The 23578-nt window shown below is 33.5% G+C and overlaps 1 protein-coding gene and 2 long non-coding RNA genes across 4 annotated transcripts; 1 reads left to right on the top strand and 2 right to left on the bottom strand.

Moving 5' to 3' along the window:
• Positions 1 to 4928: 4928 nt before the first annotated feature.
• LOC135123163 (uncharacterized) lies at positions 4929 to 7641 on the bottom strand. Its single transcript, XR_010279569.1, has 3 exons — positions 7335 to 7641; positions 7075 to 7278; positions 4929 to 5049 (listed from the first exon to the last, which is right to left on the bottom strand). It is a non-coding gene; the product is annotated as an uncharacterized LOC135123163 (long non-coding RNA).
• A 10680-nt stretch (positions 7642 to 18321) lies between these two features.
• LOC135123714 (uncharacterized) lies at positions 18322 to 19361 on the bottom strand. Of its 2 annotated transcripts, none has more exons than XR_010279695.1 (3): positions 19271 to 19361; positions 18999 to 19207; positions 18322 to 18950 (listed from the first exon to the last, which is right to left on the bottom strand). It is a non-coding gene; the product is annotated as an uncharacterized LOC135123714 (long non-coding RNA). The 2 variants fall into 2 exon arrangements; XR_010279694.1 differs by having other exon boundaries at positions 18999 to 19122; positions 19180 to 19342.
• Positions 19362 to 19713: 352 nt separating this feature from the next.
• On the top strand, positions 19714 to 22104 carry LOC135123713 (tyrosine--tRNA ligase, mitochondrial). Its single transcript, XM_064048573.1, has 6 exons — positions 19714 to 20563; positions 20620 to 20767; positions 20819 to 20994; positions 21043 to 21338; positions 21396 to 21860; positions 21911 to 22104. The coding sequence occupies exons 1-6, from the start codon at positions 20442 to 20444 to the stop codon at positions 22072 to 22074; spliced, it is 1371 nt and encodes a 456-aa protein (XP_063904643.1). The 5' UTR covers positions 19714 to 20441; the 3' UTR covers positions 22075 to 22104.
• Positions 22105 to 23578: the final 1474 nt, after the last annotated feature.

The following is a 23578-nucleotide window of genomic DNA, read 5'->3' as shown; positions in this document are numbered from 1 at the left end:
CCCCATTTATTTATCAGAAACTTCTGAACGAAATAAGATCTAGTTGACTAGAAATATCCGCAAAGGTGTGTTAGGCTCATCTCGCAACGTTGTAAATTATCTTAATGCTTATGACATTTTTAAAAAAAATCCATCGCTGTCTATATGTAGAGTGGTAAATTTAAGAACAGTTTTGTTGGTGCTGTGTGAGTAATCTACGCGCGCGATTAGGGCACAGTATAGAGATCATCAAGTTAGAAACAGAATTTATACTTAATAAAAATAATTATCTCTTACTCTTTTTTAAGTTACTTTTCCACGTAGGTATTTAGTTTTTAAAGAGTTTTTTCTGATCTAGACCGTTACTAATTAATTGTGCACTTTGCTATGATATATGACATTTTAATTCCACTATGGTATCTTCATGGTACATCTTCTTGTACCATGGGTATCTTCATATACGGTAGCATCTAGGAAACCATACTTCTTATGAACAAAAAAAAACCATAGGCCTGAATTGGGCATATAACTATACAGGGTTAGTCACGAGAGAATTACTTCTGAAAATTATTTTTACGCAACCCAAAATACTAATACCCTGTACCACTTGATATTATCTAAATTTAAAATGAAATGCCTAATCCTAACCCTGTATATGCTAGTTTCAAATTTACAAATGCCAAAGATGAAAAAAAATTAATTTTTATTTTGTTAGAAACAAATCTCTTTGTTTTGATACGCATTTATTGCATTATGCAAAACTCGGGTCAGAAACATCAAAGGCGCCGACAGTGCCTACTGAATAATCTTTATACTGTGTTTGGAGTTCAAGCTATTCGATGGCGTTTGATGCCTAATAAATAGAGATCGGATTTCTGTCGGGCTAGACAAGGCCAAACTCGGTACGGCTCGTACGGGATGGGAATTCATTGCAGTTACGGGCTGCACTTCGTTTATTTGAGATTAGAATACCGGTGCTACGTTGCACTCTGCTATTAATACCAGTTCTCATTTACTTAGCCGTTTGATTAATAAATCGTTAATTGTACTTATGGAATAAGTGATGTTTAAATTCAGTGATTATCTATCACCCGCTACTGAGTCCCGGCGATCCAGCGCGTCCCCACCTATAATCGTGACGCAGCCCGACAGAAATCCGCTGTCTACTAATAAATGTTGGTGTGCCATCTCTTATTCACTGGCCTTTGGCATGTTCGCTCCAAACTATAGAATGGGTAAGGTACGAGACAAAAAATTATCACGGTGCAGAATTTTTGCCTAAATGTATTAAAAGAAAGTGAAGATACCTGGTTGATAGAGCGATCCCATTTTTAATTAATTTAATAAAACATTTTTACAGAAAACACAAAACTGAACGAAATTTATCGAAAATAAGTAATTTTGTTAACAGACTTATTGTGACAAATTATTATCACGCTTAAAAGGGAAATAACTAACTAACTAAATGAAAACTAATTTAATACCCAACGTATTTTCCACCTGCTTCTATGAGATTATAGACGCGTTGCTTCATAGAATTGACCAAATGGATAAAGTAATTGACGTTCAAATTCTCCCAAGCCGTCAAGATACCATGTTTCAATTCATTAACTGTTGCGTACTGCTTCCCATCTTTATAAACCTCTCGTACAAGAGAACCCCATACATTCTCAATAGGGTTGAGATCCGGGCTTTTCGCAGGCTATGGTACCAAAGCTATATTCTGTCGTTGAAACCACGTTTTCGATGAATTAAATATATGAATCGACGCATTATCTTTCTGAAAAATCACTTTGCTGTCTTGAAATAGGTTCAAATGTGGTTTAAGGTGCACTTCCAACACATCTTGGTAATCCAGAGAGTCCATTCCATTTGAAATAAATGCTAAGTTAGTATTTCCTAAGCTACTAAACGCTTAATTGACCATAATATTGCCACCTCCTTGGACTCGTTTCGACAAGTATTTAGGTTCTTCCGTAAATCGTGCCAATAATATCTAAAACCATCAGGACCATCAAGATTAAATTTCTTTTTATTTGAAAAAACTGTCTAGAACCATTCTTCATTTTTCGTCTGCATTTCTCTGGCCCAATCACGACGTTTTTGAATATGCTCTTTTGTTAATATTGGTTGTTTCTTATATTTGGCATAGTTAACATTTTTGTCATTAGCCAGTACTCGTAAAACTGTTCTTTTGTGAACAGGAAGTCCTAGGGTCGTCTTTATCCCTTAGGACGACATGTTATCCTTTGTAGTCAGAGTCACAATGGATCTTTTGGCACGTGTAGTGAGTTTTTCTTTTCTTCCACAATTTTGTCGTTCATTTTCATTGTATTTCTTCCTTACAAACTTGGAGATTGTGGTCCAAACTCTTCCAATTTTTCTTCCTATTTTCGCAAAAGTCAAACCTTGGTCATAGTATGCCTCAATCTGTCCTTTTTCACGTTTTGTTAGATCGTTTTCTTTGCCCATGACGAAAGACAATTATTGTAGCTCAGCCAAATATATTTCGCCACTTTAAAAGTTCTAACAAACAATTGCGTATCGGACAAATAAACAACAATTACGCATACCATGTTTTTCTAATTAATTTTTATACAAAAAGTGATGCGTGATAATTTTTTGTCTCAAAATTTCTTGACACAATTGAGTTTTCACAGATCAGAAATTATTTGATGCAAAAATATCACTGAAAAAAGCATTTTTGTATACTAAATTAACTTCTACTGGGTGTATTATTTAATCAAAGGACTACATAATAAAAAATTCTTAAAAAATTGCACCGTGATAATTTTTTGTCTCGTACCTTATATCTGTACGTATTTAATCCTTATTTAATCAGTGCGTCTGCTAAAGAAGGCACATGTAGTATTTGCAAAGTTTTGTGCTGTTGAACTGAGGACCCACCATATGAGCTAGAACCGCCAAACACAACATGTGCATGTCAAAGTTGACAGAACACAAGGAAAGCTTTTTAATTATGGTTTGTATAAGAATTATGAGTAATTATCACTTAGTAATCCAAGAGAACCATTTTAGGTGTATCCACGGAGCTAACAGTAACCGCCGTAAAGTAAAAGAAACTGTTCTCGCTTGCTATGTAGCTGTACATAGTACGATAAGAAGTGTGGATCACTTATCTATGACTCTTATCAGATATTTTCAACAGTTTTTCTGAAGATAAAAACGGAACATCATCATCAACTTTCCGTAAAAGTCAAGAAAACAAGCTACACTTACCTAGAAGAAAATGTTCTGCAATAATAAAAAATGTCATAGCGCCTTCTTTATTAGAGGATTTAGTTAAACAGGTTGGCGACTCTAAATTTTCAATAATTATTATTATAGATAAGTCTACAGATGTAACACCACAGAGGAATATTTAAGCATATGCATCAAATATTATTATTCTTTAAAAAAATGAGGTGCTTACTCAGTTTCTGACGTTTATAAAACCACACCACTGCTTTGGATTTATATAATGCATTTTTTTAGTGTCTTTCAATCGATTAATTTAGATTTGAAAAATCTAACTGATTTGGGGATAGATGGTGCATTAAGTATGTGTGGGGTGTGGGGTAAACAACACACTATTTACATTATGCAAAAAAAAAGTGCATTTAGTTAGATTATTTAATTCTTGTGAAATGCGTATGTCACAGTTTATTCCTTTGTGCCTCAACGACGATCAAATTGTCTTTTTGTTAAAGGAAACTTATAACTAGTTCAAAAATAGTTGTGTAAATATGAGCAAGTATGTATAAAGAAATATTTGAATTAATCAATATTGATTCCAATATTACCACGTTGCCGCCTTAAGTGCTATTCGTTGTTTATCCCGATACAGAGCGATCAACAAAATTTTGTCTTGATTTTTAGAGCGGAGATTTTTTTTTCAGTAGGTGCAGAAAAAGAAAAATGATTTTTTGCTCAATTACTGGCTGATGCTTTCGCAGATGAGAGCAACAGGGTCCTTTCAGTTTTTATAGGACCCGTATGTGAGTTGATTGATATGGTCGCTTGTTACGGAATTCTCTGACACATGAACAAAATTTTGTACACATGAACATTTATGATTTTGGGTATATGTTTGAACAAGAATTGAAAGCCAGTAAATTGTCTTCTCGGACAATTACTGGTTTAAAAAAAAATGCTTACACTTCCTTCAAGTACCCAGTAAACACAGTTACGTCGTAACGATGTTAATGCCACTTAACTCTGTCTACGATCTTGTTAGCTGTCACATCCCAAACTGCGTAAATTTGCTTTCCCTGTGCTATGTAATGTAATCAACAGTGACCCATGCTTGTAACATACTGGTGACATCCACACTGTTTCAGACTAGAGACGTGCTCGCTGGTACATCATCATAACGTTGTGTTAGTATGTCGCTAGATTCTCTATATTTTGATGTATCTGTTACGTTTTATTTTAAACGCCAATATAACGTATTAAATGGACATAGACGTTACGTATATATCGCAACATCGTAAACATATGACTCTCAGTATATTTTATTAACATGATCTATGCGATATGAATAGGCATTTCAGAAAATCTAGTTACCATTTAGGGATATGTATATGGAGAGTGAAATTTAGAGCTTACAGTAAATTATTATTTTATTCAATGTTTGAAAAAATATAATATGTAATAAGTAATAAAATATAAAAATTAATATAAATTCATAATATAAATAAATAAATATATATATGATTTCCTAATTCGAAAATAATACAATATAATTTACACTTAAAAAAAGACACAGAAACTATAAACTGCCGTTGTTTTTCCTTTCTTCAGGCGTTGACTAGAATGCCACTCTGAGCAGCGTTCTTTTTCTATTGCCGAATGGGTCTTCATTGTAGTTTCTTCAAAAATAAAAATTGTAATAAATATATTTATTGCAAAAAAAAATACCTTTCATAATATTCATTGTTTTTGTCCCAGCCATTTTGGAATTTTCCTACCGAACAAACAAGCTACAGCAAATTCCCTGATTTTTTTTTTTAATATACGCCCCACATTGTTCTTTTTCCCATTACCACCTATCTGGGACAATAGCAGTTCCTGAAATAAGAAAAGAAGAAAATATTTTTATGTGTATATATCGAGTGACTCTGAAATAAGTTCGGAAAATAAAACCACAACATCACGAAGTAGAGAAAATTTTAAGTAATTTCTTTTATCTAGTCCTAATTCAGGGGAAAAAATATCAAGATCTACACCTCATTCAGTGCCATTTGTTTTCATCTAAGCAACACACAGCAAAAATAAAGAAAAAATTTAGTCACAATGGAAACTGAATAAATCATTGCCGCATCATTTACATTAACATGATGTTCCGTATTTGTTTCTTGAAACTGGAGCAGCAATTTAAATACTTTGAATCCGTGTGACAATTAAAGGTTTTTTTTTCCGAATCTATTTGGAAGTCACCGCGTATGTATAACATACAGGGTGCTTCACTATAAGACTTTTCTGCAACCCACTATGTATGTAACGTGTTAAGCGAAATGTGTCATGTTTAGTAGGTGACTAAAAAGTGTTATAGTATTACAGGCATCTACCTGTATATAATATCCAAAATTATGTTATATGTAAGTACATATAAATATATTTAGTCCAGTCATTTTAGCATAAAAAATACAATTTGGTGATCCATAACCTCCGAGGTAAATGAGTGAAATATGAAAAGGAAACCCCGATTGTCAATAATGATCAAGACCATTGATTGGCATTCCAAATAATTATTATTATCAATAAGCTGAATTTTTGTATACGCCTTAATTTTGGCGTTCTAACAGTTGTCTCAAAAGTCTCATAAAAATCTCGTGTCTGCGTCGTAAGTTATTCAAGGTCAAAGGTCAAGATAAACAGTTTTTTGCAATTATCTCAGTTTCTATTGCTCCAATGATGTTAACAATTATTATCATAATTGTAGAGCACAAAATTTGGAACAAATTTGATTTGAAATATTTTTTCATGCGCTCAATCGTTTTTGAGATAGAGGACAGTGAGCGCGCAGCGCTCGTCCGTACGTACTGTAATGCAATCAACCGTGAATATCTGTGAATACTACCTTGAATTTTGAATAATTTGTATTATTAATCAATTAATACATTGTATTTAATAACATTTTACATATTTTCAATATATTCATAGAATAATACTTACCTACTTTGTGTAATTAAAAACTCATTTAATGAAATATTTATTGTATATCTCAATTTATTTATATCTTTAAAATGTGTAAGTTTTTAAATACTTATTCTTCTATCATGATTATAACTGGAAGGTCTGGAAACAACAATTCAGGGCACCGAAGATGACGACGATGATACAGAAATTCCCGAACGTCCAGAAGATGACGGTGAAGAAGAAGAAAATTGATATTTTTGTTCTTTAAATTATTAAAAATTTATAGATTTTCACTGCAATTCAATTTCAATCGTAAGAAATGTACAGCTGCTGAATAAAATTAAAATATATTAACTCGTTTTACTTCCTTAAAATTTACTTTGAAAAAATTAATATAACTTTAAGATATATAATAATCTAACCTAAGATATACCTACAATAAATATGTCATTTAAAGAGTTTTTAATTACACAAAGTAGGTAAGTATCATTAAATAAATGTATTGAAAATATGCAAAATGTTATTAAATGCAATGTATTAACTGATAAATAATACAAATTTTTCAAAATTCAAGGTAGTATTCACAGATATTCACGGCTGATTGCATTACAGTATGTATGGATGAACGCTGCGCGCCCACTGCCCTCTATCTCAAAAACGATTAAGTGTATCAAAAAATGTTTCAAATAAAATTTGTCCCAAATTTTGTGCTCTACAATTATGATAATGGGTGTTAACATCATTAGAGCAATAGAAGCCGAGATAATCGCAAAATAATGTTTTTCTTGACCTTTGACCTTGAATAACTTACGACGCAGACACGAGATTTTATGAGACTTTTGAGACAACTTTTAGAACGCTAAAATGAAGATATATACGAAAATTCAGCTTATTATCTCTCATTCCGAGGTTGATCGCTAATTTGACTGGACTAATTGTATTTTTTTAACTTACAAAGAAACCTGCTTGTTGTAGTAGGCAGAGATAATCTTCTAATTCCTCAAAATTTGGTTACTTGTGGTCTTGGCGGCATATCTTCTATTACTGTTTTCTTTTTGATTTGTCACATTTGATGACGTTTTCATATTGGAGATTTGTTCACTCGTTTCCTTTAGAATTTCTTTTATTTCGCACATATTTTTTGTATTTGTTTCAAGTCTAGAGTAAAATTATGTTCATTAGCACCTAGTTCATAAAAAATTGCAGTAACATACCTTTGCAACATGTTATGGCAAAGCGCCTCACTCTCAAAAACAATCACCGTAAGTTCTTCAAAATCAGCGGGAGTATCTTCAGTGATTAATGGTGGTATTTCCAGCTTGTCTGAAAAAACTGTTGTTGTTATTTACGTACAGTTATCAAAAACAACAGAAGCATGTAAAAATTAAAATGATTACTTCATTAGAATTATATTAACTTACCTAGTGTAAATTCAACCCACGCTGAATGGCACAATTTCACAAAACTGCATTAAAAATGAAGTGAGTTACGGATTCACGAGAAAGGTTCGGTGGTTGTAAACGAAATGGCTAAATGGAATTCGACAGCTTCACTGTGAGTGTGAAGTGCAATAACCATAAATGCGGAAAAAAGGAATCGTCCGACTCATAGACAAACCAAACCAACAAAGGTCCGACTGCACCCGCCAAACATCTGGTGGATAGTAAATGCAGAAGTTGAGCGTTTTTTCATTAGATAAAATAAATTTAATAAAATCAAAATTAACCACTCTCTAGTTTTTTTGCTACCCATCATCGCTTTATAAACGTCTTTATAAAATCAAAATTCGACGAATGAACTCTTCAAAACCTTGTCTCGTTTCAGGGACAATGGGCAAAGAATTTTTATGGTTTTGTTTGTGTCGTTGGGTCTTCCCTATATTACCCCAGATGTTTAAGGTGACCAGACTTTCCGATGTGATCGGAACTGTATCGATTTCAATACTCTAATAATTCCTATTTCAAATTTCGTCTAATAAATGTTCCGATTAAAACATTCGTTCCGTGAATGTTCCGATTTCTATATAAATCTGATAAGAATAAAAATAAATCCTCGGATAAATCACTAATTTTCATGAATAGTAATTTTATTTTGTGAAAAATTGGGAACAAAACTTGTATCGATACGGTTGTCAGCACTGTTTTAAATGTCAGCATATGTCAGTACTGTTAGTATCAGATTACGATGGAAATGGAAACTAATGTTCCGATTTCGGACTTTTGAAATCTGGTCACCTTACAGATGTTCTATTTATAATTTGCCAAGCAGGTACTTACAAAATAACATTTCAAGTAAACAAGTTTACAGAAATAATTCTTAGAAATTATTACAATGAAAAAAACTTGTCTTTGGTATATTTCTAATAAAGCCGTTGTATTTTTCGCTCTGAATATAATTATTAATTAAGCATTACGAACTCACTGACGAAGTCACTTTTTAAAGAATACGACGACCCACATCTAATTGACCATATAATCTTTAACAATAAATTTCAAATAATACCATAGTGGTTTTTTTAAATTTTGATAAGGTGTTGTAAAACTATTTCTGTTTCTGTTTTCATTCCAGGTACTGTATTTACGTGGGCAAAGGATGCCGCACGTGGGATTTTAGGGGCGGAAACGTATACCTGCTTAGATACTGTAAATACAGTGGTGTCCAACGAAGACAACAACAGAAACATACCCGATCTATTGATTATTATTAGAGAGCGGATTTTATGAAATTTGCATATCCGTTATTTTTTGCATATAAGTCTTGATATTTAATATGTGAACGAATCATGCTAATTAAAAATGAATACATAGTTTGTTTATATCGTAGATTTCGATCCGATCGAATTTCGAGACGATCGAAATTGTCAAACTCACTTTAATCTACGGGCGTTTATATCACGGAAAACAGTCCGTTCGATCTACTGATTTGTAGTTTGAAATTGGTTTGAGTTTGACGTTTGGAGAAAGATAATAGTGTAACATTATTTCTTTTTATCTGTGAAGTGGTCAATATAAATAATAAACCTATAAAAGTTCAAGCCCGTTTACATCGCATCTTCAAGCATTTGAATCCGTCTTAGATCCGATCGGTTCGATTCGATCCGACTAGTTTGTCGGATCGAATTTTGATGGTCAATCCGCTTCAACATTCGATCTGCAGCGTTTATACCATTAGTTTCAATCGGATCGGACTGAGTCAATCGGTTTGAAATCCACGATATAAACTAAGTAACAGCTATAAAAAAATTGCATATTTGCATATATTTACCTTCTGCTGCATATTTCACGTAACGGGTCCATATTTTGCATTTTTATCAATTTTTGTGCTACTTTGAAAAAAAAAATGCCATTCGATCGGCATTTTTCTAGAAAAACGAAATTTCATTAATCATATTGCAAATATTGTCCTGAGCTTCAAATAACTGGGAAAGGTTTGGGTTTTATAGTAGTTTCGAGGAACCACCGGGTGTTAAGCCATCCTTCCAGGTAAATTCGGGTCCTAATTACTTTTGGAAATACCGTTCATTTCAATATTTTTGTTCGTTGTATTAATGGTCTTTTATGATGGTCGAAGGGACGTTATCCTATTATTTTTCATCGTGAGTTTGCATTTAAGTATTTAAAGCGATAGAGATGTGTGTCAATGTGTAGATAACTCAAATTAATTTATGAATTAAACCTTTTCCTGAACTTATTCTTCAAGAAGGAACTGTGTTTTGTTGTGACTGCTCTAATCCGATAAGTATTTTTACATCTGTGGACGCAGTACGCAGTTTTTCTATTTACAAATACATACTTTAGAATCACCGGAAAAATTTTTGTTAGAATTATTCGAAAAATATTTAAAAATAAATTGTTACCAAAATAGTAATTAAATAGTCGATTACTACTATTTTTTATTCGTTCTGTTTACAAATATTTATTTTTGAGTATAAGAATATTATCTTAAAAAATGTCATTTATTTGTCAGTGAGATCTAATTAAACACTTTGCAATGTGATTTATGTATTTTTTGTAATAAAAGGTGAGGTGTTTTTGCAATTTGTAAATACATTTAGTTCGGTTATTACGCTTTTTTTTATTTTTGGAGCATATGCAATTGCATATCTCTGCATATATTAAGAAAGTTATTGCATATTTGAATAAATAATAATTTAAAGATCAACCACGAAAATACTCAATTATAATTATACATTATACATTACCAGTTTATTTTAGACCCCAAGATTACATTGGAAAAATCTAAACTTTTGAAAATTTAATGTTAAAATACCTATAACTGAGTGCGAAAGTCAATACACAAAACTCGATGATCACTTATTGTTTCGTATTCAAATTATTATTTATTTTCCTTACGATGAAAGTGAAGAAATTATTTAATTCATTTTTATTTAAGAACGATATCGCTGACCTTGAAATAGATTAGTTTTTTAATTTCGATTTTTTTCTTTTTGTTGCTTTTGTTGCCGATCAACATATTTTGCATTAGAATTAATAAAATAATGAAATATATCATTTTATTTTTCGAGCTCATTTCAAAATTCTGTATATGTATAATTGTTCCTTTTTGGCAGTGACGCATAGGCAGAGGTTAAAAAATAATGTCTCATTACTAGTCTTAATTCGTATTACCTGTTAGATCGAACATTTTTTAATTCTGATCATAAACTATGTGCATTAAGTCTTTTGTTCTGTTTTATAAAGCGCAGGTCGTTATTGACATATAAAAATAAAATTATAAATAAATATAATTACAGGAAATATAATATGAAAAAAAAAATTAAGAGCAACTCACTATTAGCGTCATCTCGGTTGTGCAAGATTTAAGACAGGGAAGAAATTTCTTTTTTTAAGACTCAGCATCTTTTGTTTATGAATATACTATTTACTTGCAACACAAACATAAATAATAAATATAAAATAGAGCTATATAATACTCGATATGTATGTTTTTAAATGTTTTTTGCTGTTGCCCTGTCAGAAACGTTAATTTTCGATTTAACATGTCATTTTGTAAAATCAACTGAAAAACACTTTGCATAATTAACTAATAAAAATAAAATATTCCGAAGCATGTATATATATATATATTAATCAGATATCTGGTAACTACAGTTAACATTACTTATTGGTTACATAACCGTAGTACTCCATTGTGATGTTACAAGGCTTACCTGCCAACTATATCGCTGCGACACAATAATGAGATATCTAGTAAATGCAGTTAACATTAGGTGTTAGTTACATAACAGGGGTACCACAGTGTGATGTTTAAATGCTTATATGCAAGCTATATCGCTGCGACATAATAATGAGATATGTAGTAAATGTAGTCAACATTACGTGTTTGTTACATAGCATGAGTACTCCATTGTGATGTTATATAGCTTACGTTCCAGGTATATCGTTAAGACATAATCATGCGATGTACTTATTGTTCTTTTGTGAGTACGTACCTGTCACGTCAACATCACAACTGGTTTACTGGGCACTATTAAATACAAGAACTTATCAAGCGCATGGCCACACATTTGGAAACTTTTAGTAAAATCAAAAATTTTAATCCGACTATAGTTTTGAATCACATGAGACCACAATTTTCTGAATTACCCCTAGAGTATGCTTACCCCTCAAAGTGGAGTGTTTTAGACAGCCAGTATAGAAATTTTTTAACCATTGATTGAATGCAAAAATCTTCAGGTCACGTACCGAAAAACACTGTTCTACTTTGCCAAAAAGTAGCTATACAAAAAAATGGGACAGGCGAACTTTTGTTTAAAAATCTAGTACTGTTTGCTTTTACATTATGATGCTGAAAATACTCGATGCAATCAAGACTCAAAAATGTATGAATCAAATTCAGCAGAAGATGGTGATGTCATAAATTTGTCTGAGGAACAATTTTCTGAATTACCCCTAGAGTATGCTTACCCCTCAAAATGGAGTGTTTTAGACAGCCAGTATAGAAATTTTTTAACCATTGATTGAATGCAAAAATTTTCAGATCACGTACCGAAAAACACTGTTCTACTTTGCCAAAAAGTAGCTATACAAAAAAATGGGACAGGCGAACTTTTGTTTAAAAATCTAGTACTGTTTGCTTTTACATTATGATGCTGAAAATACTCAATGCAATCAAGACTCAAAAATGTATGAATCAAATTCAGCAGAAGATGGTGATGTCATAAATTTGTCTAAGGAACTTTTGTAAGCGTCACTTTTTTTATTTTTTTATAACTATATTATACATATTTTTCTAATAAGACTTTTTTAATAAAATAACATGTATAATACATATGTAAAAATTAAGTTGATTATTTATTTTCAAAAATTAAGCCTATCAAGATTATTTTTATGTAAAATGTACAATTTTCCTGTGCAGTTTCTGAGTCGTCGCGATTTTTCGCGATATAAATGACGATGAAATTTACGCCTTTCCTCCTAAAAATGATGTGGCAACAGTGTGCCTTTCTGCTTTTGGTTTTCGGTTACTTTTGAGGCCAGTGTTCTCAACAAATCAAAACCAACACGTTTGTGAGCTGTGCTTATGCCAAAACTGACAACTGTGAACTGACATATTAGCATGGCTACGAATAATTCAGAATTGCCGACATAAAAATTTGCTTCAATCACTATAATAGGTATGTGATAATAGTAGTTATTAATCGTCGCCCAATAATATACAGGGTGTTTGCGAAATGCACCGACAAAAAAAAAACTGAAAATTGGATTGGATGAGTAGATATCATTAAGAAAAAAATGTTCTAATAAAATTGTTTTAGTTTTCGAAACAAAATTGATTGAAAATTTGGTCAAAATAGCATGTACGCTACTGAGTTTAACAGTGATTAAAAAGATAATGTCGTTACTAAGAAAAATGTACCATTGTAGGTGCATTGTAGAAATTAAAAAAAAAACCTAATCTTCATTGCTTTGTAGGAACAACCGTTCCCACAAAATCAGGTGTTCTACCTGAGGGCAGTCATAGTAATTGTATAAATGTAAATACTTCCTATCTTTCGTCTACCTGCCCTAAGATCCTACATACTTTCTCTTTTCCCTTCTAGAATTTTCTAAACTCCGTTTTTACCTACTTCCACCTCTTCGAAACCGAGCTTACCTGTGTACCATTTTAAACACCCTTCCTTCTTCTCCCTGGCACCCTCGAACAGTAAACAACGAAATAAAATCTCAAAACCGTACCGTCGCTTTTAAATCACCAACAATACCCACAGCTTAGTGACTCTAAAAATTCCGTCAAATTTATTGGCAGCTTTTTCTAATGCCGAAATGACCGATATGGTCTTGATTTACGGAAGAGCATTTGGAAATGCTCATGAAGCGCAGCGTCTCTCCCAGGAGGAATTTTCAGGCCGAAGATTGCCTCATCACACAACATTTACTGCCGTTGTTCAACGTCTCCGGGAAAATGGAAAATTTCGGCAAAGTACGATCGTGGTCGTGAAAGAACCGAACATGTTATAGACGTGGAACCAGAAATACTAGAAATTGTGGAAGAAAACCCAAACATAAGCATTCGCAAATTGTCATACAGATTAGGAGTTTCTCCGTTTGTTGTGTGGCGAATCCTAAAAGAACAAGGGCTTCACCCATACCACGTGCAGCGCGTGTAATCCCTTAAACCAGGAGACCTGCCTCGTTGAGTGCAGTTCTGTGAGTGGTTGGTGCAAAAAAATAGGGAGTAACGAGACTTTGTACCACCGACGAGGCTACTTTCACAAGAGAAGGAGTTTTTAATTCTCGTAATACTCATATTTGGTCTGATGAAAATCAATTTGATAGGTCCATACCACGGTAGTAGAATAGATAGGTTGATACACTAGCATACATTTGCATATCCCTGGTCAGCGACGCCAATTGTCGATCGCGTCGCCTGGTTTTTGACGTTTTAGGGACACAGAACTCTATAGGCATCTGTCTATAACCGATGTAATTAATAAAAGAAATCGTACTTATCGACTCCGATCAAATGTCATTTACAAATTTTGTATTGTTCATAAAGCAATGTAAACGAAAATCCCCAAAATAACTAGAATGATTTCCGCTCGACAAGGTAGAGGCGCTAGCTGTATGTGTCCTTTCCATGGATATAGGGATCGAAAAGAAGCGTCGCCATCCCAAGCCATTAGTGTACAAACCTATCTATTCTACAACCGTGGTCCATACGTTTTTGCCCCCTCGCTTGACGGCGGTTGCGTATTTAGATTTTTTAAACAACGATTTAAGACCATTTTTGGAAAATATACCCTTAAATGTTCGTAGGAATCTATGGTACCTTCATAATGGGGCCCCTGCACATTATGCCGTAGAAGCGGGAATGGTTTGACCGAAACTTTCCAAACAAATGGATTGGGAGGAATGGACCTGTGTTGTGGCCACCTCGTTCTCCCGATCTCAATCCCTGTGATTTTTTTATGGGGTTACATGAAGCAGGTAGTTTATCAAACTCCGGTGAAAATCGTGCAAGAGTTGACAAATCGCATTCATAATGTTGCTGCCCAGATTAGAAATAATTCAGGTATGGTTAGAAGAACGCAGCAGTCGTTAATTCGGCGAGCAGAAGCATGTGTGCAAAATAGAGGCCGTCATTTCGAAGACTTGTTGTAGCAGTTTGTTTAACGTTGTGTTAGTTTTATTCTTTATTTTTATTTAGGTTAGTAAAGTTTAGTTGGTTATCGTCGTTGAAAAGTCTTATTCTTATTAGTAGTCTCTTTTTGTAAACTATGCTCATTCATTCATAAGTCTGTACATAACTAGAGAAAATGACAACATCCTGAAAAAGAACACGCAGACGATTACCTATTACGTCGGAATTCCAATGGAACCAAGATCAGCGGACCACTGTCTGGACAGGTTCTGGAACCGCGTTCTTGTAAGAACTGAAAAAACCACAGCGGAACGCGAAAAACGGGAAAGAAGACCCGCGATCCTGGACAGTGGTTCGCCGGCCCTCGTTCTAATACGACCTCGATGCAAGGAAAATTAAGTAAAAATGACTAATTAATTACTACCATTTGAAATAATTCTTTACTCCAAAATGTTTAAACATCACCTTTCATTGTCAGTTTTTGGTTGCTATGTTTTTACAAAACGTGAATTAATTGAATCTGATACCACCTCTTACAGTGGCGCGAATAAAGCTTGGATAACGGGTAAATTTATTTTGCAACTTTTGATAATACAACAGGAGTTTTTTTCATTCCTTATGCTCTTGGGAACCCGTCCAATTTTTTTGTCGATGCATTTCGCAAACACCCTATATAAATATCACTTGTTAATCGTAAATTTGGCAACGTTCATATTCAGACGATTGTCTAACTAAAAGCCGAAAGTTGTTATATATTGCTAAATTTTAAGCAAATCAACAGGTGGCGGTTCACTAGAAAGGCCACAGACAATAATACCAATCTACTGTGATAATACCAATACCATCATATGATCAAAAAAACTTGTCAAGTGTGCTTTAGAATTTACTTAAAAAAATATGTATGTTGACAGTATGATTATTTTTGACCAACATTATTTAAATCTGTCAATTTGACGTTATGTTTGAGTTTGATCAGTTTGATTCTAAATGATAACTGACAACCATGATTATTGATTAATGAGTTGTCATTGTCATTGATGTACATAACGTGTACATAACCTTAAATTATACGTATTACACTTCTCAAACCAAAATAACAGAAATAATCAATGCTAAAGAATATTAACGTATAGCGTTTAACCCATGTGTAACCCTTGATATTCTTCGCCAATGCTGGCAATACAATTATTATTAAATTAAAAAAAATCCAAAGCACACTTGACGAGTGTTTTTTTTTTTTTATTTATAATGTGGAAAATTGGTCTTTATTATTTTCTTTATTTTCATACGAAATGAATTTTTGTAGCACCCAGAAAATACAAAATTCGGGAATTTAGGCAATTAATATCCACGTTTTCGTAATTTTTAAGACTAAAAAATTATACTAGTCCGGCACAGAGTCCGGTCACGTTCTGGTAGATCTCATTCAGTGGATTCAGCACAGTATAGACATCAATCAGTAAGGACAACTCGTGTCGGCGCCTTTGATCTTTCTGACCCGAATTTTAAGCCGTCATGGGTGGTCGTTGCCTAAACTATTTCTAGATGTCGCCACCCAATTAAAAGTTATCACAATCGCAAAAGAATTAAATATAGTGTAAAAACAATAACATTTTGTAGTTGATCTTAGAAACAACACAGTCTGTTATAAAAATAATAAATTAAGTGCTCTACAACAGCGATGTCGTCCTGAAATTAAGATTTGGCCCCGCTTCTCTGATAACGATTTTGTGTTTTATTAATTTATTTTCCATGTTTTGATGGCTGTACCAGTGATGAACTGTACATTTTATTTTATTTTTTTTTTACAAAAAACGAAATAGTAAACAATGGTTCCATCAAAACATGAAGAATGTTTTTTAGAACGTCTCTGTGAAAATTACATTTAACTGCAATAATTACGCGAAAGATCAGTCTTAAACCATCAAAACCAATGCAACTGAACTGCGAAATTTCAAATATCTCCCATTAAAGTCACTAGACAACCAAAGTACTGCAGTTCAATGTTCCAATGCGTAAGAAAGAGAAGTACCTTGCGTTGCGCGCCTTCATCAAGACAAACGACCACCCATGAAAGCTAATGTGACTCGATCTTGAAATGTGTGGCAATTAGTAACTTTTATGAAATAGAAATATATCTGTGTCCTTGTTATGCTCCGTCTTTTCGACAGCAGGTATTTTTTGCTTCCAGTATGGCGATCCTGTTACTGTCATTTGGCCGTCAATTGCCTTGGTGGTAACACGTCTTCCACGACTGTTTGCTGGTTACCGGTGACACTTTCTCGTTGAATTGACCCTTTTCCTGTAAGCAAAGTAAGTAGACATTATATAAATTCCAATGATACAGAGTGAGACAACATCGCGCAGGCGAAGTCAGATTTTTGGAGCGCCAAGTTAAAATTAACCAATGAGCGACAGATTACGCATGTGTAGCCGGTTGCATTCTGTCAAAGCGGTTTGTCACAGTATAGACACAGTATAGATATCAATCAGTAGAGACAACTCGCTGTTTTTACTGACCCGTTTTCATGGGTGGTCGTTTGTCTTGTGACCGTATGAGGGCGCGCAACGCAAGGTACTTCTCTTTCTTACACATTGGGACATTGAACTGCGGTACTTTTGTTATCTAGTGACGTTAATGTGAATTGTGAAATATTTGAAATTTGGCAGTTTAGTTGCATTGGTTTTGATGATTTAAGGCTGATCTTCCGGTGTAATAATTGCAGTTAAGTGTAATTTTCATAGAGACATTTTAAAAAGCGTTGTTCACGTTTTCATAGGACCATTGTTTACTGTTTATTTTTTTTTTTGTAAAAAAATTAAATGTACATACAGTTAAATCCATAAGGTTGTAACCACTCGTTAAATTGTAAGGTTGGCATTAGAGCCAATGGTGTTTTTCACATGAACAGATTGGTAACGGCGCATGTGTCAAAATTTGACAATTACGCACGAGAGAGTTTTATTTAAATATCTCACAGTTTGTTATTAAACCATATCATTGAAAAATGGTACCAACACGGCATATTGTGATAAATAAGCAGATGAAAATGGCACTTGCCAACTGCCACAATGAATTGAAACTTGCTTATCCCTACGCATCGTCCCGAGAACTTGAATTCAAGCTTGTAAAAATCTTTTCAGTATGTAGTTATTCTTATACCATGGAAAGAGAGTACTATACTATGAGAGTAACGTATCGACATTCGGAACTTTTTTCATGTTATTACAACACGGTGGTCTGTCGAAGGACTTTTAGTTTTAACTACCTCAAGTTGAAAGTGTATATCTCGCTTTTTAGTACAACATTGTCTTTTCAAGTTTTATACCCACTCTTTATATCCTACACAATACAACTAAATGTACCTCATTAAATTCAAACACTGCATAAACTTTCCGACTTTCCCTGTAAACTTATCATTAATTCGTATCCTTTTCATAGTGTTCCCGATGTCATGCCCACAAAATTATAACCCAACACCAATCTGGAGAACCGTTACAAGAAGCAAAGTGGAAACCAAAACAAAAATCGCAGTGGTATTCAAATTTGGAATTTTAAGATCTAACCTACCGTATATTTGACAAAAACAAAAAAAATGAGTTTTTTACTCTTCAGGATTTGTTTATTTTTGCGAAAGAACATCCAGAATATACAGCAAGTTTAAATACTTTACATCGAGTATTAAAATCCATGGGATTCAGATCTAAGAAAGTTAACAACAGAAAAATAATTGCTTTTTGGTTATTTGGTCTATGTGTTCCCAATGTTTCTAACCACTCCTGTAACAGTAAGTTTAAATAAGCAGTCAAATTATTTTCAACATACGTATTATTTTAGCCTCTGAATTTTGTGAAGTTCCATTTTGTTCATTATTACCACTAAAATCCTCAGGACGGAGGAGCATAGCCAGACCTATCGCCTTCAACCAAATTCCTTGTACACTTTGTAAATAATAAGTAGTACCAAATATTAGAGTTATTAAACATAACGTTAAAGACTTGTTGGTGTCCCATTTTTTTGATGAAAAATTGGTCATCCGTTGCGACTAATTAAGGTGATCTACCCATTATAGACAATTTTGGTGTTGCTCGCGAAATTGATCATTTCAGCCGAGAGAGCTGGTCCTTCGAGTCATATCATATCATAGTTAGCCACACATATAATTATCACGTATACTCATGTACAATAATTTAAACAAATTCTGAATATCTCAGTTATTCCCCATCTGTAAAGTAATTTTTATGAAGCAGCAACAATAAATAAATCAATTCACCTTGTTTTTTTACCAACCCAACATTTGATTTCATTCGTGGCCACAATATTTTTGGCTTCATTTTATCGTAATTCGTAAACGTATCAACTGCAAGTCTAAATTACAGCAGGTGGCATTCTTCTTTCTACAGATGAAAGATAAAACACGTTTCTATTTATCGTTGCTCTTGTATCATAATTACCATGAAGACTCAGGTTATCCTGTTTTCACTGAAAATTGTTTATCAATTTTTACAATATTGCGACAAGTTACAATGATAATTATGAAATAACCTGTGCAGGAGTGCAAGAATTGCAGTAAAGTCGAACGTAATCATGTGTCGCGAATACATGAATGAACTGACATTATATTGACAGGTCACCAGATATGTCACCAGGCTATTAAAAGACAGATTTACACTGAATAATTTTTTAAAATTTACACTAGGGAGTGGTTACAACCTTATGGATTTGAGTTTATATTAGCATTTTCTAATAACGTTGAATTTTACAACAATTTACAGCCATCATGAAAAAGAAATTAATGAAACGTAAAATCGTAATCAGAAAAGCGGTCCACATCTAAATTTCAACATGGCATCCCAGTAGTTATAGGGCGCTTAATTAATTATTTATTAAAATAGACTGTGTGGTTTCTAAGATCAACTAGTTATAAAATGTTATTGTTATTACACTATTTTTAAGTCTTTTCCAAAAATTCATTTGCACAAAGTATAGTAAATTGTTTTCACGAATCAATTTTAAAATGAAGCGTTTGTGATCCTTTTTAAATTGGGTGGCGACATCTAGAAATATTTTGGACAACGACCACCGATGACGGCTTAAAATTCGGGTCAAAAAGATCAAAGGCGCCGACACGAGTTGTCCATACTGACTGTTGTCTATACTGTGGTCACAGGCCTTTGCTCTGCTGCCGGAGTGCCGGATACTATTTCCAACGTGGTTTTGAAGATGCGTGCGCACGGAAAGTCACGATGGAAGTTTTACGATCTTACAGGAAAAGGGTCAATAGGACTGGAGTTACTTTGGGACTGGAATAGTGTTCTTTCCGGTCCGTTAACTCAATAATTCTAGTACAGTCTGTCGTAACCTCAAATCGTAAACACATCAAACTTTCGTTGACAGATAGCGAAAATTACTAGCCTCGCGCTATCTTTGTTTAACACATAGGTTAGGTTCCTCTCTGTCGAATTCCGACCACAGGCAGTTTGCCGTACTTTCTAAAAGTAATAGTAGATCTAGTGACTTTAATGAAAGCGGGTTAGTAAAAATAGCGAGTTGTCCCTACTGATTGATATCTATACTGTGGATTCAGTGTCACATATGCAACACACAATACAACTGTGTTACAAGTTTTCCCAATGCTTTTGATAAAAATAATATCAAGAATATTATAACCTAGTTTTTTTATGCGTGTGATGTGTGCGGCATCGGTTTTCATAACATGCTAATTCGACAAATAATAAAATGCGGCAAACCAAAATTTTTAAGACACTATTCCAACCGCAACATTTTAAAATTAAAAGAAAGAGGAATGTTCCAAGATATCTTTCCAGATACTGCGGCGTACGTGAGTTTAATTTAAAAATATATAATTTTAATTTAATTAATGACCCTTTTAGAAATACGGTAAAGGACTTGTTAAATGCAGCTCCACAGTGTGTGTACGCTGGCTTCGACCCAACTGCTGATAGTCTTCATATAGGCAATCTGTTGGTTCTCGTCAATTTATTGCATTGGCAACGAGGAGGCCATCAGCCTATAGCTTTGGTTAGATCATACAGTTATTGTAATTTCAATTAGAATTATTATTTGTAACAGATTGGAGGTGCTACTGCCAAGATTGGAGACCCTAGTGGCAAGAGTACAGAACGAGAAAAGTTATCAACCACTTTCATAGATGAAAATATAAAATGCATAAAACGGGACATTGACAAGATTGTTTACAATCATGCAAAATATTTGTGGAAGGGAGAGGATAAACTGCCTCCTGTGAAGTATTAATCTGATTTAAGTACTGCCCTGTTTAATGCATATGTTTATAGATTTGTTAATAATGAAGAATGGTATAGCAAAATGACTGCTACTGAACTTATAGGTGGACCAGGACGTTACCTAAGAATGGGAACATTAATTAGCAGAACAAGTGTGCAAACTCGACTACAGTCACCAGTTGGAATGAGTTTTACTGAATTCAGTTATCAACTATTCCAAGCATATGATTGGTTACATTTGTATCAAAAATATAATTGCATGTTCCAGATTGGCGGAAATGATCAAATGGGTAATATAATGTCTGGACATGAACTCATCAGTAAAACATGTGATAAACAAGTGTATGGTATAGGAGTTACAGAATTTAAAAAATGATAAAAATTAATGGTTCGTTTTTCTGCAGGTCTCACTCTTCCCATAATTACAAGTGAAATGGGTGACAAATTTGGCAAATCAGCTGGCAACGCCATGTGGTTGTCACCAGAAAAAACTTCTCCTTTTACCCTTTATCAGTTTTTTGTTCGACAACCTGATGGAGAAGTAGAGAAATTGTTAAAATTGTTTACATTTGATACTATAGGAAGTATCAAGGATTTAATGAAACAGCATGAAGAAAAACCTGAACTGAGACTACCTCAAAAACACCTGGCCAAACAAGTTATTTTATTAGTTCATGGAGAAAAAGGCTTAGCAGAAGCATTAAAAGCGACACAAGCATTATATGAGCAAAGTATCTCAGCTTTGGGGCAAATGAATGCTTCAGAAATAAAGAGCTTATTTCAAGGAGCAACAGTTGTAGATATTTTGCCCAATCCAGGACAAAGTGTATTAGATTTATCAATGAAAGTTGGATGTTTTACAACTAAAGGTAAACAAAGAAATGAAATTTATTCATTAAAGTTAACTTAATAATTACAGAAGATGCAGTTCGAATAATTTGTGCTGGAGGTTTTTACATAAATCATCAACGAACCAACAACCCTAATGAAATTTTAAACTTAAATGTTCATAGATTAGCAAATAACTTAACTTTACTAAGAGTAGGCAAAAGAAATTACTATGTAGTGAAATGGCTTGGTTAAGTTGAATTAAAGCTTGACATTCTTTAAAAATTCAATTATTTTGGCCGCTAAAATTCGTACATGATCCTCGTGTATTTTCGTGAATTTAGAAACATCAGCAAGAATCACATCAATGTCCAAAATATGACGGTAATGTGTTAATTCAATAGCAGCTATTAAAATACTAACAGGAATATAAAATTTAGAAGCAATTAAATGGCGAAAAACAATTACACAATCTCTATTTTGTGAATAAACATCTTTGAGTTCTTGAAACCACTTCCATCGTTCCATGTAAACATACTCAAGAATCTTCAAACATAAAGGGCGAATATTTGCTTTTAACTTTGTTTCACACATATACTTCTCTATAACAATATCCATATCATTGAGTGCTGTTGTAATTGGTAAATTCCCTTTCAATGTAACGATTACATCGCCTTCCATTGACAGAACTTGAGTTGGACTGTACCACTTTTGTGTCAAATAAAACAGCAGGTCGATCACATGCTTCACTTTTAGGCTTTCTGGTGCTCCCTCTGATTTGTGGCATAAGAAACTGATCGTCACGGCGGCCAAAAGAGGATCGCTAATCTTCTGTTTATCTGATTTCTTCGCCCTAATGTAATCTTCTGCCACTTCAACAGCTAAAATGAAGACGTGGGCGTTTTGTTCAAATGCATCGCAAATTTGTTTAAATAATTTGACAGTATTCACTCCAAGAATTGGTTCCTTATACATTCCACGTTTAGTACTAATATCTAAGAACCAGTGAAACAATAAATCATTTTCATTATTTTCTAGGCACATATTGTTTGAAATCATGATTTTCAAGCGCGAAACATTTCTGCAAACATGTCTGCGCAAGTCTTCGACCATTCGACGTGATTCGACCGTTGTCTTTCTTCGACAGAATCATCTAAGGGCTGCCAACCCTAGATCACCAGTCATTTATTTTTTGTGTTCGAGTTTGAATTTTATAACAAACATGAATAGATATTCCGAGTGACTAAATATTAATGGAACTCTTTTGCCGGCGTGTCTTTAATATTAATTAAATGAGAGACGCTCCTTCCTGTCCTGTAGAAAATCATGCAATAGTGGAGATATTTTATGCTTACCTCCATGCTAAAGTCCCTATATTAGGGACTTTGGGTATTAGCAATCCGTTTTGTTTTCAAATTTGAACTGATGAAAATGTGAATACAAGAACCAGCAAGAACTGACAAGAACACACTTTTATGGACCTCAAATGTGTTCTCGTGGGCATAATCCTGCGTCTCTTTTTATTAATTAAACAAAAAAAATATTACACGTATGTTTTCATTGCTAGACAAAACATAATTGGATAATTGTCTCCATTTTTCTTCATTTCTGTTAATTATTACTCTTTCCGTCCGAAAATATGGTATACATTTGTAACTTTATTTAATAATACTATTATAACGACAATGCATTTCAATTTATATGCAATGGGACTTTATTTAGAGCTTCTGGAGAATACACCAATCTCGTTAGTAACTTT

Source organism: Zophobas morio, unplaced genomic scaffold, assembly GCF_036711695.1.
Source record: "Zophobas morio isolate AGI-343-1 ecotype UQ-CSIRO unplaced genomic scaffold, CSIRO_AGI_Zmor_V1 ptg000006l, whole genome shotgun sequence".
NCBI classification, from domain to species: domain Eukaryota; kingdom Metazoa; phylum Arthropoda; class Insecta; order Coleoptera; family Tenebrionidae; genus Zophobas; species Zophobas morio.
Note: the sequence above shows the minus strand (reverse complement) of the source record. Positions and strands in the feature narration are given on the sequence as shown.

Excerpts from the sequence above, each read along its gene's own strand:
- LOC135123713 (XM_064048573.1), top strand. The coding sequence starts at position 20,442 with ATGCTAATTCGACAAATAATAAAATGCGGCAAACCAAAATTTTTAAGA. Across the intron at positions 20,564-20,619 it reads ATCTTTCCAGATACTGCGGC|AAATACGGTAAAGGACTTGT; the intron begins GTACGTGAGTTT and ends TGACCCTTTTAG. Across the intron at positions 20,768-20,818 it reads GCCATCAGCCTATAGCTTTG|ATTGGAGGTGCTACTGCCAA; the intron begins GTTAGATCATAC and ends TATTTGTAACAG.